General features: G+C 37.0%; 2 protein-coding genes across 2 annotated transcripts in view; both read right to left on the bottom strand.

Moving 5' to 3' along the window:
* Positions 1–290: 290 nt before the first annotated feature.
* On the bottom strand, positions 291–13456 carry LOC119792468 (guanine nucleotide-binding protein subunit beta-5a-like). Its single transcript, XM_038299102.1, has 9 exons — positions 13221–13456; positions 5628–5694; positions 5432–5555; positions 1934–2077; positions 1753–1844; positions 1625–1673; positions 1431–1527; positions 1175–1341; positions 291–1077 (listed from the first exon to the last, which is right to left on the bottom strand). The coding sequence occupies exons 1-9, from the start codon at positions 13354–13356 to the stop codon at positions 1066–1068; spliced, it is 888 nt and encodes a 295-aa protein (XP_038155030.1). The 5' UTR covers positions 13357–13456; the 3' UTR covers positions 291–1065.
* Positions 13457–17096: 3640 nt separating this feature from the next.
* Positions 17097–20867, bottom strand: part of myo5c (myosin VC) — a 33005-nt gene continuing 29234 nt past the window's right edge. Inside the window, exons 35-40 of the mRNA XM_038299219.1 lie at positions 20387–20473; positions 20137–20287; positions 19769–20054; positions 19519–19693; positions 19352–19432; positions 17097–17330 (exon numbers count right to left, since the gene is read on the bottom strand). Coding sequence (XP_038155147.1) covers positions 17178–17330; positions 19352–19432; positions 19519–19693; positions 19769–20054; positions 20137–20287; positions 20387–20473 — 933 coding nt within the window. The 3' untranslated portion in view covers positions 17097–17177. The remainder of the gene's footprint in view (positions 17331–19351; positions 19433–19518; positions 19694–19768; positions 20055–20136; positions 20288–20386; positions 20474–20867) is intronic.

Below are 20867 nucleotides of genomic sequence, written 5' to 3' on the forward strand. Positions count from 1 at the left end.
GTGAAGAGCCAAAGACGCGCTCCCCCAGAGCTCCGAGGCAAGTGTGGGGGGACCTCTTACAGTCACTTTTTCTATGTCTGCTTCTGTCTCCTTGAACCCCAGTGGGCCTCAGCAGATGGCCGCTCACACTGAGCCTGGTTCTGCTGGAGGTTTCTTCCTGTTCAAAGGGAGTTTTTCTCTCCACTGTAGCTACAAGCATGCTTAGTGTGAGGGATTGCTGAAGAGTCGATGCAATCAGCTGGTTTTCCTTAGATAGAAAACTTTGAATCAATCTGACTGGATGATCTGGTGAACTGGAAAGTGACCTGAGATGACATGATGTGAATTGGAGCTATAGAAATAAAGTGAACTGAATTGAATTAGGATTTATACTTCTACTGGAGTAATAAACATGAATACTTTTGACACCTCTGAATATACTTGAGTAAAGTTTTGAAATGTGAACCATTGCCTAACATATTTTTTTTCCCCTCTTGGACTTCACTTTTTTCCACTTTAAAATAAAAATCAACATTACTGTTCCACTTTTTTTGTATTTTACGTAATTTTTTACATGTTCCCAGACGGTCTTTTCATTTAGTTAACCAGTCGATCTTATTCCAACCTATTCTAGCCCAAGAAATGGTCTCTGCTCTCCATCCCTCCCTCCCAGTCATATATATGTATATATATTTGGAGTTCCTCCTCAGACTGCATCTTTCACTATCACTAGTGAAGAAAACAAATAAATATTGTCCTTTACATGGCCACATACAATACCTGATTGTGTCATTTCTATCCTAAGCCAGTGCAAGTCTCTACCGATCATATTTTCTGAAATACACTTTAATTATGACGTAATTCTGTGCTATTTTCTTTCAGTTATTGTAATGCAAGCGTGCCATTTAGTTAAATAGCTCTTGAATATTTAAATCTACCCGCACCAGAAGACAAGAGTATGTACAATACTATTGATATGCCCTATGTACAAACCTAAACTGAGTTTCTATGTCTCTGATTGTACGCTAGCAAACAGAAAGGTCAGTGTGCCTTCAGCTGTAGCATATCTAATCCGTGGCGATGGGTTTAGGCCCAGATCTGGAGAAAAAAAAAACAAAAAGAAACAGCAGATATAAACCAAAGGAGTACGATTAAGATGGCAGAAATGATCAGAGAGAACCAAACCCCTCCATACCCGAAGGGTGTGATCCCAGGATCCTGTGCAGAAGGCCGTCCCGTCTGGAGAGACGCGCAGTGTGCTGACCCGGTTCTCATGTCCAAACAGAATCGAGACCCGCGTTCCCTTGAGAACGTCCCACACGTTTATGGTGTAGTCGTTATATCCGCCGAACAGTAGCCGACCTAGATGTCATAAAGAGATTTATCGGTTTCTGAAAGCAATACCTGCGAGCGATGCAGGAGACGTCAGTGTTTGGAGCAATAGCTCATACCGCTGAGTGAGAAATCAACGCTGGACACTCCAAAGATAATGCTCTCTTTGGAATAAATGGCCACTTCTCTGTCTGCCCTCAAGTCATACAGACGACACTGAGATGAAAAAAAGGGAGATTTTAATTCCTACGTTCATGCTAAACACTTTTTTAATAGCTTACTGTGAGGTGCGTCTGTCTATTAGGGTACTTACGGTAGCATCATCTGAACCAGATGCAAAAGCATCTCCACTTGGATAGTATCTATTTAAAAAGAACATGTGTAAATAATGACAACATGACAACAGCAGCATGATGAACTGCGATTAACACGGTGACGTACCGCACGCTGTTTATGTCCGATTCATGAGTTTCGAAGGACTGGATGCACTGTCCCGAACGCATGTCCCACACGTTGGCCTTCTTATCACAGCCCTGTCGTGGGATTAAAGGGACATTTAAACCAAGGAAATACTTCTGAAGTGTTGGTAAGCTGCAAACAGTGTGAAGCAGACAGTCTTCACCCCTGAAACAAACGTGTTTCCTGTCTCAGATGGAGCCAGGTCCAGGCAGAGCACGTCTGCAGCGTGGCCATGGAAGCTCTGCAGCAGCTGCCCGCTTTCAACATCCCATAAAGCACACGTCCCATCGCCACTGGATGTCAGGATCTTAGACGAAGAATGCAGAAGAAGGAAGTTAGTTTCCCAAATGTGGAATTATATAATACTGCCTTTGAGATTAATAAAATGGCAAGGCATTGGGGTACTGGTGGTTCCCAGCCGGGTTGGGTCAAAATTGAAGAAGGACTTGTGTGCCCATTTGGTATGGTGGATTATATGTCACACAACACACAGGCAGGGGAGGCAAATTTAATCTTGGCTCATTCACGATGGGCATGGGCAGGGGTGCATAAAATGTTGGGGATTTCACAATATAAACAAAGCTACTCTTCTTTATGGAATTACTCCTCCATTTGCATTGGTAAAAAGGTATTTCTATGGCCAACATGGTTAGAGAAGGGCATACGTACTATCCAAGATCTATATATAGATCAAACATTTATGTCTTTTGAGGAACTTAAACAACAATTTAACTTAAGAGACAAAGGGGATTTCTGGATGTATCTGCAGTTGAGAAGTTCAGTAGGAACTGTTTTTGGTCTAAGACAAGAGAATAAAGATAAAAATCTGTTGCAGGAGTTTTTTAATGCTCCGCCTATTGCACACTTACACTCTGTCTCTGCTTTCTATAACAAAATATCAAAAACCCAAACAAAAATGTGTGAAAATCTAAGAACTATCTGGCAGAAAGACCTTGATACAGACATTGATGACGCTGTGTGGGAAAATATTATCTCAAACGTGGGAGGGGCTACAAGGGACGCAAGAAATAAACTTATTCACTACAAAATTGTACATAGGTATTATTTTACACCAAGTAAGTTATGTCGAATGGGTTTAATAAAGGATAACAAATGCTGGAAGTGTAATAAAGAGGTTGGCACATTTCTCCATGCATTATGGGGGTGTCCCTTGATAATGCCCTTTTGGAAGGAGGTCTTGAAAAAATTGGACCACTGGCTTAGTCAACCTCTACCAGAGTCTGCACAATTTTGCCTTTTAGGAGACAAGTCATTGATGCCAGAGGGCTTCCAACAGCTAAAGGTAGACTAATGATGACAGGTTTTCTAGTAGCAGCCAGAATTATTCTACGTAAATGGAAGAGCCCACATAGACCAGAAATTAAGGAATGGCTTCAACTTATGTCACAGACAGCTGCTTATGAGGTCATGATTTCTAGGGTGCAGAAAGAGCCACGTAAGGCTAGCCATGCATGGGTATATTTTGACTACAATGTTGGTAAAAATTCTTAGGGGATTTTGGGGGTGATGTATGCTGTGAGTATGAATATGTGCATTGCTATATCTATGAATAGGTAACTGATAAGTGCCGTCATGTTCTGTGTTGCTGCCGATGTTTATGTTTTTGTTGTTGAATGTCATCTGTTTGTAACTGTGTTATAAAAGAAAAATAAATAAAAAAAACTTTAATGAAAAAAAAAGAAGGAAGTTAGTTGTAATAAGGAGTTCTGCAAAAAAAATCCGTTACATCCTTTGACCCTTTCTACAGTTAGTGTTGTGAACAGCATAACATTTTATGTCTTTATTTGTATTTTTTGTGAGAGAAAAACACAATTTAAAGCCAAAGTGTGACTAATTAATTAATGGTTTCCACACCTGTTTGCATTTATACTGAGAACCACAGAGCAAAAGGCTCACTTGAGAGTCAACCAAGGCATGACCGTCCGCCTAACCCTAACTCCTTACAAATGGAGTTCCCCTCGTCCCTCAGTGAGGTCTAGAAGCACTAGATCTATATCCAGCCATTGAGCAAAGATCCTGCTACATGGCTGTACATATTATTTTGGTATTTGACCAATTAGTTGAGCCCTTGAATGATATATTACTTACTGTAAATTAAGTTGGAAAAAAAAGTTAACAAGTCAAGAAAAAAAGGTAAAAATCTAATTGGAAAGTTAAAAAGCCTAGTTAAAAATCAAATTTAGGTTTATATACTAAAAATCGAAGTGCCAGTATCAGCATTAATATCTCCACGGTTATGTTGGACCAAATAAAATGTGTTTCTTTCACTTTCAGAGTGATTTTCAGGAATTTCTTATAGAAGCACTTTTGTTATTTTTCTTAATAGAATAGTAATCTTTTCTTGTTAATACATGGACATTTTGCCATCAAAATGTTCATATATATTGAATGTTGCTAAGGTAATTAGATTAGATTAGATGAGCTTTATTGATCTTACAGCGGAGAAATTCACTGGTCACATATTGGCATAGTGATTAAAAAAAGTGCAAACAAGGAGGAAAAGGTGCATTAAGAGTAAACAAGCAAGCACTGTATATACAGTATATCAGGATAAGAATAAGAATTAAGGTGCAACTGTACATGGATCACACACAATGAAAAAATATATAATAATAATAATAATAATAAGGTCTTTCCTGGTTTCCAATAACAATACTGGCTTGAAATTTGTTCCGTGAAAACCGTAGATGTGCAAAAACCTTTAAACTCTCCAGAATAAAGACTGGAAATCCATGTTTACTGTAACTTTTCCATAAATTTCAAAGATCACTTGATCTGTTTATTTTTATGCCTCCTTTGCTTTTTATTTTTCTTAAACTTGCTTTTATTTTATTTCTTTATTTATATGCAAAGCTGAAATGTTTAAATGTATCCTTTTAATGCATTTCATGTTTTAAAAATATCTCTATGTTCATGCAAAGCATCTGGAATTACCAAGTTTGCATACAGTAGCAGCCATTCAAAATTTCCACACTTTCCTTGATGGGCCCTCTGCTGGTAGCCTACAATTCCTTTAAATGTCAATCTATGCACTAAATATTCTTTCTCTCATGATTTGTGGACATTAAGATCTAAGGAGAAGCGCCATCTCCTGGTCAGACCCTGTAATTTAGTGAAAGGGTGGAGTCAGAGTAAAAACAAATATGCAAGAGGGGGTCACTCTTGTCTGGAAGTTGCCATAACCAGCTGCTGTTTTTCTCTTCATGGCATTTCATTAAAAACTGCCAAGTTTTTCTTCTTTCTGAGATGATGATTTCCCTATTTGTTGTGCAGATTAACATTTAAAAATGCTCTTTTACATATATATCATTTAGTCTGGATTGGACCTGTCAGCTTTCTTCAATCCAACCCATTTGCTAGTCTAACAGCCACTTAGGTAGAACACTTCCCACTTTCCCACTTAGGTATAATAAAACCTGTTTTCCTTTTTATTTCACTTCCAAATAACACTAAAGATATAAACTGTTGCTAGAATCTATGATAAAATATAGATTCGGGAGGAATTCATATTTTTTGGAGGTGCTGTATAACACCCCGACTGTAAAAATTGTTTTCGAGGAAGCTCTGTGAACCCGGCGATAACCAAAATTTTGAATCATTAGCAGAGCACAGAAAGCCGTTTTTTAAACTCTATTCTCACCTGCATGTCTGAGTTGGTAAAGCTACAGGCGGACAGATAATTTGTGTGCATCGCCACTGACTTCTTCTTCGCTGCCAAATTCTCGTTTTTTGTAAGGGCAGGGTACCAGAGTTTTTTTCGGCCCCTGTGACGAAAAAAAAGCTCCCTTTACAAAACGTAATGAAAAACCGGTTGTTTGACGGATTGTAACCACTACCCAAATCGCGCGCAAAATTTTGGGCGTGGCGAGGCCTCACCCAGGTGCGGCTTTTTTCCGCGTGCTCCTAATGAGTTAAAACAAAAAGGAGGTTTCAGCGCGGAATTAGGCTTTTGGAAAGGCCGGGTGGGGGTACGTTTTGTGGGGTTTTTTTTTTTTTGTGGGGGGGGGTTTTTGGGGGGTTTTGGGGAAAAAAAAAGAATCGAAAGTGGAAGGACCTTGGGTTTTTTTCATCTTTAAAGGGTTGTTATTTAAAGGGGTTTTTCCCGCTCCTTTTTTTTGGGCCCTGGCCCCAAAAGGGTTTTTTTTGTGTTTGGGGTTTGGTGGTTCGGGGGTCGAAGGGGGGGTGGATTGGGTCTTGTTATGGGGGTTTTTTTTGGTGGGGGGTTTTGGTTTTTGGGGTAAGGAGGTGTGGGTTTTGTTGGTGGTGTTTTGGGGGGCCCGAAAAGAGAGGTGTCGTTAATGGTGAATGGTGATGTTGAATGAATTGGGTGTGATGGTGAATGGTGTGAATGAGGAATGCTGGATGATGAATGATGAATGAATGATGAATGAAAGGATTTATGTGAATGGTGATTGGGGTGATTTAAAGAATGAAGAAAGGATGATGATGAATGAATCTGTGTTTGGGGGGGTGATGAATGTGAATGTTGAATGAATGTAAAAGATGAATGAATGAAAAGAAAGAAAAATGAGGAAAATGGTGAAAAAAACCGATGATGAAATGGGAATTTATGGTGTGAAGATGTGATGATGTGAATGAGGATGTGTGTGGATGTGATGAATGAAAAGATGGATGTGAATGAATGAATGTGGAGTGAATGAATGAAGATGGGATGCAGAAAGGAATGTGGTGATGAATGAAGAATGAATGGTGGAGTGAATGTGTGAAAAAAATGTGGATGTGTGTGAAAGTGGATGAGTGTTTGGGTGGTGATGAATGTGTGGAGATGTGATGAAAATGTGAATGGTGGGTGTGTGAAATGCTGAATTGTGGGATGTGTGTGAAAGTTGGGTGTGCTGGGAGCTATTTGGTGTGGGAAAGTGAATTTGATGGAAAAAATCTTTTAAAAATTTTGGATGATTGGTTTTAATGTGCTTAAATTTTTAATATGGAAAGAGAATTTTATAATTTAAAAAATTATAATATATATTTAAACTAATTATATATTATTCCTATCTATTATATTTAAAATATAAAATTTATGTATCTTAATTATTCAATTTATCCTAAAATATTATCATCCAAAATATTCCATAATAATTATTAATATTAATAAATGAAATTGGGTATTACTATATTTTTTTATTAAAATCATATTCAATAAAACTTAAATTAAAAATATAAAAATTAAATTATTATAAAAATGATAATATAAAATAATGATAAAATTGGAATAATTTAAAATTAAAAAACAGAATAAAATTATTAAAACCCTCTTATATCATATTATATATAAAAATCTTTAAAACTTAAAACACCCTAGCCATAATTAATAAAATTTTTAAAATAACCTAATTAATAATATAATTATATTTATATAATAAAAATAAAATTCTTTTAAAAAAATTATATTGATCCTTTACTAATAAAATAAATAAAATTAAAAAATTTCCTTACAACCTTTATCCATATCCAATTTTAAATAACCCTTTCCCCTTTCACCTTCCATTTATTTATAATATAATAATTTAAATACCTTTTATAAATTTCCCGTATAAAAAATCCATTTAATATCCCCAATTCCCCATTAACATACCATAAAAACTTAATAAAAACAAAATTAATCCATCCATCAATTTTAAAAATTTCTATTAATATTTCAAATTTATCCTTTCCAATTAAATAATCCTCCTTTAATCCATTTAATTTTATTCCATCCTTAATATAAAATAAAAATACCATTATAAATTCATCCAAAAATAAAAAATCCTTCCCCTTTTTAAATCCATTAGCTTGAATATCCTAAATTATCCTTAAAAAAAGAAAATTATCATATAATTTTAAAAGCATAATTTTATTTTCCATATTAATCCTTATTCCAATTTTAACCCAAAAATTCAAATTACTTCCACCCTAAAACCTCCCAATAAACCTATCCCCATATTATTTCCCCCCCCCAATAAATTTAAAAAAAAAAAACCAATTATAAAACACCCCTTATCCCCCAAACTTTTTTATTAAACAAATTCTCAGGGTCTATCCATTTAAATTTTTAACCTTTCCACTTTTCTTCAAACCTTCCCTTTTCAAATTCATTCCTTCTCACTTTTAAAAAAAAAAATCATCCGACCAAACTAAAAATTTTTCTTCCCAAAAACCCCTTCCCCCTTAGTTTAATTCCCGTGTAAAATTATATTAAAAAATCCAATTTATTTTTTTTTAAAACCCCAAATTTATATTATCCAAAACTTAAAAAAATCCTATTTTATATCCCAATAAAAACAACCCTCCCCTTAATCCCCAAATTTTATAACATCCCCCTATAATAAAATACCCCTTTTCTAAAATTATAATATCTATTCTCATTAAAACCATACCACTAACTATTAAATTATAAATTAAAAATAATCCCCAAAAAAACATATCCCTTTCCCCCCAAAAAATATTTCCCATCCCCCTTTTTAAAATCCCCCATTTAAAATCACCATCCATCCCCCTACCAACATCCCATCCCTTAAATTCCCTACCTACATCTCCACCCTCTCCCCCAAATTTATTTTATAAAATCAAACCCCAACCATTAAAAATTATTATCCACTCCCTTTTACCCTCCACCAATTCACAATCCTCCACCAAAAACCAATAATTAATAAAACCAAAATTAATATATCCTACCCCTATTACCTCTAAAATTAAAACATCCAATATCCATCCCCCAATATTTACACCACAACCCCCCAAAATCCACATAATAATAATAAAATATAACCATATCCCCTAATTACCCTATCTCCCATAAAATATCCCTATCCTATTATAAAAACCAAACCAAATTAATCCATACATCATCCCTATAGAATTTTAATAAAGAAATTTTCTGTTACCCGTTTGGGGGGAAAGCCCCATTTTGATACCCTTTTTAAAGAAAGAAGCAGATTATTTTAAAGGAAATTGTTCCGGGTAAAACCGGTTAAAGTGGGCCGCAGGAAGTAGTGGGAATTGTGTTTTGGGGGGGGTGGTTTTCCTTTGGGCTACAAAAGTTGAAGAAAAATTTTTTATGCCTTAGGGGTTTGGGTCTTCCCTGATGGAAGACCCCGGGGCCAGGGATGTGAATGATGGAAAAAGGTGGAAAATTTCCCCAGTTTTTTGTTTTTTATAAATAATTACGCAACATTTAGGATTCTATGAGCCTATTCTGAAAGATGAACACAAAGTAGCACAAAAATTATGACTTTCTTTTAACTTAAGTTGAATTTTGAATACTGTTCCTATATGCAGTAGCGCATCCGTAGCGCCTGACCATTCTAGCGTTGTAGCTCTAGGGTCCCTGTCCTACAGGATGATGGAGCCTTGGTTTCATGTCTTTTGTAACCTCAGCCCAGTTGCTGGTTAAGAAAAGCCTTGCTGCAGCACTATGCTGCCACCACCATGTTTCCCCATTGGGATAGCACATACAGGGTGAGGTGGAGTGTTAGTTTTCCTCCTACATTTAAATTTAGTTCTCACATGACATTTTCTCCCTCACATGGCTCATTTCTTTTCGCCGCACTTCAATGTAGACAAAAATTTTGGCTTACTCTCAACCATTTATCCCACCTCAGCTCAGAATCCCTGCAGCTGTTCAAGTTACCACCAGCCAGTCAGTTTAGGTGCAAATTTTCATAAACCTGCTGTTTTTAAACATGGAATAAACAATACTCACATATTCACACACTGATATGTTGTTTTGTCTAAATACAGAACTACCTCTGACATGCCTAATGTGTTCCTTAGAACTCAGGATGGGGGTTACTCATCAGTGTTCTCCAAAAAAAAAACAAAAAACGAGAATTTCCCAGAATAGCTCAGTTTATTCCAACATTATATATATTATATATATATATATATATATATATATATATATATATATATATATATATATATATATATATATATATATATATATATATATATATATATATATATATATATTTCTTTTTTTTTTTTTATGAGGTGGATTAAGAAGGCAGAAATCCCTTCTAGATTTTTTGGGTTCTCAGAGTATAAAGAGTTTTAACAGGTGTGCCGCAACTCACAGTAACTATAAAAAAATGGAAAGACCTCGTAATAATTTCAATTTCTTTGTCGTATTCTTCTCTGTGTTGGTTGACCTTATAAAATCCCAAAAAAAGTGAATTAAATGTCAGAAAATATGAAAATATCTATATTCTGGGAGAAATTATTAATATGGAAGAGGATTAGGGCCAGTGGAAAAAATAAAAAATGTAACAATTATTTATTATATTTTAATTTAACATGGGAAAAAGGTCACACTTTTTCTCAGAAATCTGAGATTAAAATCACAATTCTGAGATAAAATCTAAATTCTGAGATTAAAGCCAGAATTCGGAGATTAAAGCCAGAATTCTGAGATTAATGCCAGAAATCTGAAATAAAGCCAGAATTCTGAGATTAAAGTCAGAATGGAGATTAAAGTAAGAATTCTGAGATTAAAACCAGAAATCTGAGATTAATGCCAGAATTCTGAGATTAAAGTCAGAATGCTGAAATTAAAGCCAGAAATCTGAGATTAATGCCAGAAATTGGAAATTAAAGCCAGAATTCTGAGATTAAAGTCAGAATTCTGAGATTAAAGTCAGAATGCTGAGATTAAAGCAAGAAATCTGAGATTAATGCCAGAAATCTGAAATTAAAGCCAGAAGTCAGAATTCTGAGATTAAAGCCACAATTCTGAGATTAAAGCCAGAAATCTGAGATTAATGCCAGAAATCTGAAATAAAGCCAGAATTCTGAGATTAAAGTCAGAATGGAGATTAAAGTAAGAATTCTGAGATTAAAACCAGAAATCTAAGATTAATGCCAGAATTCTGAAATTAAAACCAGAATTCTGAGATTAAAGTCAGAATTCCGAGATTAAAGCCAGAATTCTGAGATTAAAGTCAGAATTCTGAGATTAAAGTCAGAATTCTGAGATTAAAGTCAGAATGCTGAGATTAAAGCAAGAAATCTGAGATTAATGCCAGAAATCTGAAATTAAAGCCAGAATTCTGAGATCAAAGTCAGAATTCTGAGATTAAAGCCAGAAATCTGAGATTAATGCCAGAATGGAGATTAAAGTAAGAATTCTGAGATTAAAACCAGAAATCTGAGATTAATGCCAGAATTCTGAGATTAAAGTCAGAATGCTGAAATTAAAGCCAGAAATCTGAGATTAATGCCAGAAATCTGAAATTAAAGCCAGAATTCTGAGATCAAAGTCAGAATTCTGAGATTAAAGCCACAATTCTGAGATTAAAGCCAGAAATCTGAGATTAATGCCAGAAATCTGAAATAAAGCCAGAATTCTGAGATTAAAGTCAGAATGGAGATTAAAGTAAGAATTCTGAGATTAAAACCAGAAATCTAAGATTAATGCCAGAATTCTGAAATTAAAGCCAGAATTCTGAGATTAAAGTCAGAATTCTGAGATTAAAGCCAGAATTCTGAGATTAAAGTCAGAATTCTGAGATTAAAGTCAGAATGCTGAGATTAAAGCAAGAAATCTGAGATTAATGCCAGAAATCTGAAATTAAAGCCAGAATTCTGAGATCAAAGTCAGAATTCTGAGATTAAAGCCAGAAATCTGAGATTAATGCCAGAATGGAGATTAAAGTAAGAATTCTGAGATTAAAACCAGAAATCTGAGATTAATGCCAGAATTCTGAGATTAAAGTCAGAATGCTGAAATTAAAGCCAGAAATCTGAGATTAATGCCAGAAATTGGAAATTAAAGCCAGAATTCTGAGATTAAAGTCAGAATTCTGAGATTAAAGTCAGAATGCTGAGATTAAAGCAAGAAATCTGAGATTAATGCCAGAAATCTGAAATTAAAGCCAGAATTCTGAGATCAAAGTCAGAATTCTGAGATTAAAGCCAGAAATCTGAGATTAATGCCAGAATGGAGATTAAAGTAAGGCTTCTGAGATTAAAACCAGAAATCTGAGATTAATGCCAGAATTCTGAGATTAAAGTCAGAATGCTGAAATTAAAGCCAGAAATCTGAGATTAATGCCAGAAATCTGAAATTAAAGCCAGAATTCTGAGATCAAAGTCAGAATTCTGAGATTAAAGCCACAATTCTGAGATTAAAGCCAGAAATCTGAGATTAATGCCAGAAAACTGAAATAAAGCCAGAATTCTGAGATTAAAGTCAGAATGGAGATTAAAGTAAGAATTCTGAGATTAAAACCAGAAATCTAAGATTAATGCCAGAATTCTGAGATTAAAGCCAGAATTCTGAGATTAAAGTCAGAATTCTGAGATTAAAGCCAGAATTCTGAGATTAAAGTCAGAATTCTGAGATTAAAGTCAGAATTCTGAGATTAAAGTCAGAATGCTGAGATTAAAGCAAGAAATCTGAGATTAATGCCAGAAATCTGAAATTAAAGCCAGAATTCTGAGATTAAAGCCAGAAATCTGATATTAATGCCAGAATGGAGATTAAAGTAAGAATTCTGAGATTAAAACCAGAAATCTGAGATTAATGCCAGAATTCTGAGATTAAAGTCAGAATGCTGAAATTAAAGCCAGAAATCTGAGATTAATGCCAGAAATCTGAGATTAAAGTCAGAATGCTGAAATTAAAGCCAGAAATCTGAGATTAAAGTCAGAATTCTGAGATTAAAGTCAGAATTCTGAGATTAAAGTCAGAATGCTGAGATTAAAGCAAGAAATCTGAGATTAATGCCAGAAATCTGAAATTAAAGCCAGAATTCTGAGATCAAAGTCAGAATTCTGAGATTAAAGCCAGAAATCTGATATTAATGCCAGAATGGAGATTAAAGTAAGAATTCTGAGATTAAAACCAGAAATCTGAGATTAATGCCAGAATTCTGAGATTAAAGTCAGAATGCTGAAATTAAAGCCAGAAATCTGAGATTAATGCCAGAATTCTGAGATTAAAGTCAGAATGCTGAAATTAAAGCCAGAAATCTGAGATTAATGCCAGAAATCTGAAATTAAAGCCAGAATTCTGAGGGGAAAAAAAGTATGAATTCAGACTTTTTCCATATTAAATTCAAATAAAATGGCCATAATCCTCTTCCATAGATCAGATTATCGCTGCGAATGCATCATTAATCTTTCAATGATCAAACTGCAGCTTAATAACCTGTCTTTCTGTTGAACAAACCAAACGCGTCAAATATGCGTTAAAAGCAGCATTTTGTGGCGCATCAGAGGAACGAAGTGAACATTTTAGGGTTGAAGCGATCGAGGAGGAAACGTTTGGTTCCTCATCGGCAACATCCGGCCCATTTAATCCCTAATCTCCCGCATATTCCCACCCAGAGAGCCGCCGAGCTCAGCCTGGGCAGAGCAGAGATGCTCCGTTATTCCGCTTGCAGGCAGGAGCGCAGACGCATGGAGGCCGCTCCATTTTCAGGACTCACGCTCGACATCGTGCAGCTTGGCTCTCTCCTCCTCCAGTTTGCTCTTCAGCGATTCGGACTCGGTTTTCAGGTGGGCCAGAGTCTCGTTCATCTGAACCTCCTGTGTCGCCATTTCAGGGATCAGAGGGGATCTCATATATTTCCTTTGTGCCGGGAGCGACGGTCAGCGGAGAGGTTTTAACAGCGGCGGAGCTAACAGCTGATGCTGCTGCTGTCATGACGTCAGGGGAGAAGATGCTCCTTCAGGAGGAGGAGGAGGAGGAGGAGGAGGAGGGCAGCATCCTCATCACCATCCAGCCTCATTCCCCCACTAATACTCAATCATGCATTTTCAGTCAGTCTGCAGGGAAAATAAACAGGATTTCTCAACAATCTCAGAAATAATATTTCATAATGTAAAAGAACAGAGTTTTATAACCTTATAAGGTCAACTTTATAACATCTTACATAAATCAGAAGTTGAGCAAAATAACATATGCAGATATGTTATCTAAATTAAAGTTGATAAATTAACATTTTTTGTTTTACCTCCAAGTTCTTTTGTCTTTTGATGTTCAGTTGAAATCACTGATTAAGAATACCCTATGAAGAAACAACTATTATTTTTATAAAATATTGGAATATATGCAGAGGGGGATTCATCGTTAGGCAATACTAGGCAGTTGCTTAGGGCCTCAAGTTCCTGGGGGCCCCATGTATAGTTAATACAATCATTCTTTATTTGTGCACATTAATTATAATTAAGATAAAAATCCTTTCACTAAAATGCCATCAGAACGCTGATAAAAATAAGTGTGTCTCAGCCCCCCCCTTCAGTGTCCACCATATTGGATCAGTCCATTTGCTGCACATGTTCAGAAAGGTCCAAACAGACAGCAGCAAACCATTTGAAAACAAACCATGCAAAGAGCAGTGCTGCCAACTTAGCGCTTTAGTCGCTATATTTAGCCACTTTTCAGACCCCTCTAGCACTTTGATTTCTAAAAAGCTCCTAGCGCCAAATCTAGAGACTTTTTTCTGCTACTGGAGACTTTGGAGACAACATCTAAAAGCAGCGAACTCTGCTCTCCAGAGCCAGTAGATTGGTAACCCCGCCTCCTGCTCTCCTCTATCTTGTCTGCTGTCATGATTCATGCAGCTATTATTTCATCCAAATGAAAAATGGAGAACAGATAAGCAGATCATGGCTTGTCTACAGTGAAAAGAAGGACTGGGTTATTTACTTTGGCCTTTTTGGAAACACAGGAAGGAGCAATCAGCTAAGTGAGCTTAGTGCTTGGAAAAAATCTTTCATTCCTTTAGAGACAGCATGAAAAGTCAGCTGAATACAAAACATAGAGAGGAAAACAAGAAGAAAAGGGACAAGAAGAGAGGGACACAACCTAGAACAGATAATGGATGTCTATTCTATTAACATTTCTCTATCTGGAGAATGGGTCTGTTTTATGTGTTGTCTTCTCCATTCAGAGGGCCCCCTGCCTGTCTTTGCCTAGGGCCCCAAATTTCCTAAATCCACCCCTGAATATTATGGAGGACCAATTCTGCTATAATTAAAAATAAATACATAAATACATAAATGCTCCAAAAATAAATAAGCATACAATTAATAGCCCCCAAAAATTAAAAAAAACGAATAAATGTAGGTAGAAATTAAATTATATATATATATATAACAGAAAAACAGGCCTTAAGATATACCTGTCAGATTTAGATTGACAGTTCATCTCATTTAACTAAGAAATTTGTTTTTCATTTGAAATGACATTTTTAAAGGGTTTTAAGACAAAGTTTATCTACAATAAAGGGAATTTTAATTTACTCTTTTTATTTATTTATTTTTTAAGGCATACTGAGACTTATTTTTTATACCCTTATCTTTTGAAACGGTTAATTTAACAGCTTAGCTGCCTTTGGGATGTTGGGGTGGGAGGGGCTTCTTGTCATCATCCTCTTTATCCCCCCTCCATTAAGATTATAACCGACTCAAAAACGTTAATAAATAGTGAAATGTAAAAAAAGAAAAAAGAAAACAGATTAACAATTTTTTATTCAGTTTTTTAATTTATTTATCTGTTAAGGAAGTAATAATTCATACAATCCTTTTTGCTTATTTATGAAGACTAGAAAAATACTTGAAGCCGGTCCATGTTTTTCTTTTAACCCAGCTCTAAAAAAAATCAATATGTTAAAAACACTGTTAAAATATCTTTACACAGTTTATATAAAAACAATTAAAGTGGATCGATATGATTTACACTGAAGCCAAAACCAGGCAGAAAATATGGGATAAAAACATTTAAAAAATAAATCAAAACAAAAAAGAAACAATTACATAAGTAAAAATTAAACATTTAAGAAAAAAACATACTTTTTTCTATAATAACAAACTTCTATGATGGTACTTTAGCTGATCTGATATTTTATGTTTAAAACCAGATCACTTGTTTTAGAGGTGTTTAAATTTCAAAAAATGTTTATCAGTGAAATCAGATGAGCCTGAACTGTTTGAATAACGAGGTCATTGTTTAGTTTATCAAAAGGCCTGCCGCTTTATTTTACCTTAACAGGGAAAATAAACTAACCTGACTCTGCGGAAGGTTTCCAGATGGATATGCTGAGCAAATCCATCTGGAAACCTTCCGTTGAAGTAATTTTGGGAAGGGGCGAAAATACTGGTTAGCTGATTGGCCTATGTTGGTGATAGACGGGCCAAATAAACCAATCAGATCAACGAAGCATATGACGTACTAACAGAGCGACGATGAAAACACAACCACAAGCCAGGCTACTCTTGCCGAAACCAGTCGGGAGAAGAGCAAAAACATCTTTTCCTCTGAGAAAAGCCTCCAGAGCAGTGTTTTGCTCTTCTTTCAGTGAAGAAATACTCTGTAATTCCCATAAAACTTGCTCGATAGCCACGCTAACGCTAGTTTCATCGGCTGAAGCCGCCATGTTCTTTAGACTGAACTGTCGCGCTTCTCGTTGCGTCACACCTCAACCCGCCTCAAAGCCAACGCTGATTGGACGTTCGTTTGGTGAACGGCTCCAAATTTTCTTCAACGGAGAGTCTCCAGACTGATTAGCGAGTGAAACCTTGAAAGCTCGCGAGATCAGGATGGTCTCATGAGGCTAAAGATAAACCCTAAAGCAGGGGTGTCAAAGTGGTTCCAGAAAGGGCCGTGTGGCTGCAGGTTTTCTTTCCAACCAAGCAATAGCACACCAGACTCCATTCATCTCATCAAGTCATCATGTTTAGATTTGACTCACTTGATGAGATGAATGGAGTCTGGTGTAGTATTGCTTGGTTGGAAAGAAAACCTGCAGCCACACAGCCCTTTCTGGAACCAGTTTGACACCCCTGCCCTAAAGGATTCTTTTTCTATGTCTGCTTCTGTCTCCTTGAACCCCAGTGGGCCTCAGCAGATGGCCGCTCACACTGAGCCTGGTTCTGCTGGAGGTTTCTTCCTGTTCAAAGGGAGTTTTTCCTCTCCACTGTCGCTACAAGCATGCTCAGTGTGAGGGATTGCTGAAGAGTCAATGAGTCGATGCAATCAGCTGGTTTTCCTTAGATAAATGAATGAATTGAATTTATAAATGAACTCATCTTTTATCTTCATACTAATGTCAGTTTGTAACCCCAGAGAATTCCAAATGAAGATCATGAAAGTGAAAAGAGTTCATTTTTATTTGTATCTCTAATTACTATTTAAAGCAACATAATAGTTTTGTTTTCCCAATCAGTGAAGAGGCTGTAAAACACTGACAAAAAGATAAAACTAGAAATACAAAGTCTAAAAATCAAAGGTAAATAAATCATAGGTCTTCAAATATTTTAAATAATATATTACATACAAATTCTAGCTCTTCCTCTTATATACATACAAAGAAGTGCTTATATACAGTGAGGTAAGACTTGAGTACGATTCATGTTGAGTAAAAGGTTAAAGGTTCCCATCATCAAATCCTAGTCAGGAAGTCCAGACGAAGGCTGCTGGGAACCTGCAGGGACTCTAAAGCTGTTGATGAGGCGCAGAAAGGAAACGTCACCTGGAAGCGATAATCTGTGTCCAGCATCAGCTGTGTAGAGCCTTCATATTCCTGGAGGAGGGACTGCAGCAAAGAGAACATTTACACGCCGTTTCAGGCCATTATTTAAAGGAAAAGTTGCTCACATTCAGAATTTTAACTTCTTAAAGTACTTTAAAAATGAAAATATTACATCCTGTTCAATAAATGATCAGTGTTTTTAATTCAGAGTAATTTTCATGTGAATGTTCTTTACTGGAGGCATCCATGTTTGTCAAAGAACACTACTGCCACCTACTGGTTTGTGACGTCACGGTGCGGTATCGGCTGTTGATCAAGTCCCAGTGCTGTATCTGGTGTTTGTCACAACGCGCTATTATCCAAGTCATCTTGAAAACATTCTTCTTCCAAATGTTGGCTACATATTACGGGTTTTTTCTCTGGCCAGAAGTTCGATGGCAAATCCTCCCTCTTCAAGTTGGCGATCCAACGACCAACCCGTCCGTGGAGGATCAGGAATCAGAAAGGTGGAATAACTCTTTTTTTTCACTTTTACCCGATGTATTCCAGCATCCAGCTGCCATGCACGTGGGCATTGTCAGTTTCACTATAGCTCTGGTGAATTTCAATGGTGAAGTCCTCTGGAAGTCTTCAATAATTGTTGTTGATTGCAGATGTGTCTAGTAGTTCCCATTGATTTAGCTTGGAAAGCGGGGAGAATGGCGCTAGGCTTACCGCACCGTGACGTCACTGCTGGAAGATGGCAGGAGGGAGGGGCTACTATATCTGGGCAAAAATGGCCGCTCCCAGACTCAGTGATCACGGTGAAAATTGTTTTTATTTTTTACTGATTAACACTAAATTCATTAATTCGCTGCAAACGTATTAGATTTTAGTAGTGATGGTGAGATGAAGCCTCATGAGGCATTGAACCGTTTGGCCAAATTGCTTCAACGATCCCCACAGTTCACGAGGCTTCGTGTGAACATGTCACCACCTACTGGTGGACAGCAGAACTACAGTTTGTAATAAAATCTGTGGGTTTTTTTTGCAGCTGTTTTTCTTTTCTTCCCCTTTCAAGTTCCCCTTGAAATTGTTAATGGTTGGTGTGTATAATAAAATATTTTCTAATTTTCTTTTCGTAAAATTTCTTATAACAATAATTTAAGGTTTACAGTTTTTCTGCCATTTAAGTGAAATAAACTCAAGCAGACAGTGAAAGTGTTTGTGCAAATTGGGCAATCAGAATCAGAAATACTTTAATAATCCCAGAGGGAAATTACTTTGATGAGCAATGATGAGAAAAATGAAAGGTGTTAGTCAATTTTATTCAAACATGATCGTTTTTCCATGTTTTTTGGTTTTAATCAGGTTGGAAGTTGTTTTCAACCAATCTTTTGACTAAACAGACCTAATTTACCCAATCTATATTTTTACTCGGGCAAAACAATGCAAATTAGTTTCATCAGCCAGTTTAATCGCAACTTTCAAAAGTCAAAGACAGGTCTTAAACGCTCAACTTAAAGAATGAGAATCTGTCTCCAACAGATGTCGCCACCTATGTAGATAACCAATGCAAGGAGAAAATACTACTTAACAGTGACGTGTCAACACTGACTTTGTTCGGTGGTTTGCTCAAATTTTGATCATTACATTGTTTATTCTAACCAAATTTGTTTTAAGCAACTAGATTGGTTGTTTTTCCAACCAATTTATTCTTAGAATCTATCCAAACTTTATGCCCCTTGACAGCATCTCTCCTCCAAACTCCCACATCTTGACTGAACACTGACGCTGTTAAGATGCCTGTAAAATTCTTGCGCTTCCCGAAGCGGTCACGTGGTATCACAGTAGCGAGGCCTTGGACGTCATCAATTTTAGCCCCGCCTCTAAACGAATCACGCCTCGACACGCGCTTCGGGGAAACGCCCCCTCCATTACTCGACACACGCGTCGAAGCCTCGGCTCATCTCATAACATCACTAGATTTTAGGTATAAATAATGATCCATTGGTTATTCCTCGCCGACCGAACTTTTCCTTTAATTAAACCTGTAATCAGAAGAGACTCCGCTCATTTAAACCTGACTAAACAGCAAAGCTTACCTGAACTTTGCGGACAAACGATGAGGTCACTCGCTTCTCAAAATCATCTATGGGTGTGTAGGAATTCAAAATCTTAACAATCTGGAAATTTAAATACAAGTTAAGTTTTAAGTATTGCCTAAACGTCAAAAAAGCAACGGGACACGGATGGATATCAGTGACTGTACCTGATCAGGGTTTAGTTCAGTGCAATTTTCTGCAATCTCTTGAGCGTCTTCATCAGTGGACTTGTTGACCTGCAGCAGCCAGGCAGCCTGAGCCAGAGGCCTCAACGTATCGATGCCCCCGGAGCTCTGGAGCTCATTCTCCTTCAGCCACTCTTCCAGGTAACTGATGTTACATCTAACAGAAAAGTGAAACTTTTTTTTAACATCAAATCTCTCCTCCACCCTTCATGCAGATGTTGCCATAACAAACCTAATCTGCATCCCTTTCCTGCAAGAGCACATGTCTTTGCAAAGCATGATGTGGTTGAAGGTGGTGGCGCCAACCAGGAAGAAGAGCTGTTTGACGACCTGTTTGATCAGGCTCTGCTCCATGCCGTGGTGGCTCATGGCAGAATGGAAGACAGACAGCTGCTGCAGGATGGAGGAGATGGTGTATTTCTCTGAGTCCTTATACATACTGTTGGAACGCTTCCTAAAGCCGGTCGGTTTCATGCTAGAAATTCCTTGTAAGCTCTCATGCTCCAACATACCAGGCACTGTTAGAAGACATGCGACAGGTGTTAACCTACAGGAATCAAAATCCAACAAAAATATAGAATAAGGGTTTGGGTAAAACACCGATAGTAGGCATGAGGGTCTTCTGCATGACAGAGATGAGCTGATGGTAGATCTGTATGGCCACGTCGCTGAGAATCTGTCTGTGTTCGGACAAATCAAAGTTCTGCAGGCAGTTCTTTTTCTGACGCGCTGTGCTCTGTTTCTGGAACTCCTTTTGTAAGAAGAGACAATGGAAAACAAAAAAAAAATACTTTCCACTGTAGGCGAGAGTTTAGACAGGTTAGACCAGAAGAGTCGGGGAACTGCTCACCTCCTCCCCGCTGTATTGTTTTAGACAGTTGAGCAGCTGGTATGTGTTGGAGAGCCAGAAGGACAAAGATTCAAATTCCTTGTAAGCCTGAAACAGACGAATGTCAGGAACAACTCAGCATGCTTGGATTTAATGATTTTTTTCATTCTTAGAAGTCAACACACAGAGGCGGTTCTAGACCAGATGTACCAGGGGGGCCGAGGGGGGTGGAGGGTAGCAGCGTGTTTTCATGGGGGCACAAAAAGGCATGAAATAAAAAACAGGGAAAGGGATTAAAATATATTAAAGGCATACTATGCAACATTTTTTAGTTAATTAATGTGTTCCATAACGTTTTGGATGATTAAATGAGTCATTTCAGGTCGAACAAAGGTTTTCTCTGCCGCCCTGGTGGTCTGTAGGGGAAATACAGTACTTGCAATTGCAGGAGCCCTCGGCCCGCACCCACAGGCTCAGAAGTCTTGTGCGTCACGAGAGTCTG

Source organism: Cyprinodon tularosa, unplaced genomic scaffold (assembly GCF_016077235.1).
Source record: "Cyprinodon tularosa strain WSP-4 unplaced genomic scaffold, ASM1607723v1 ctg1117, whole genome shotgun sequence".
Lineage (NCBI taxonomy): Eukaryota > Metazoa > Chordata > Actinopteri > Cyprinodontiformes > Cyprinodontidae > Cyprinodon > Cyprinodon tularosa.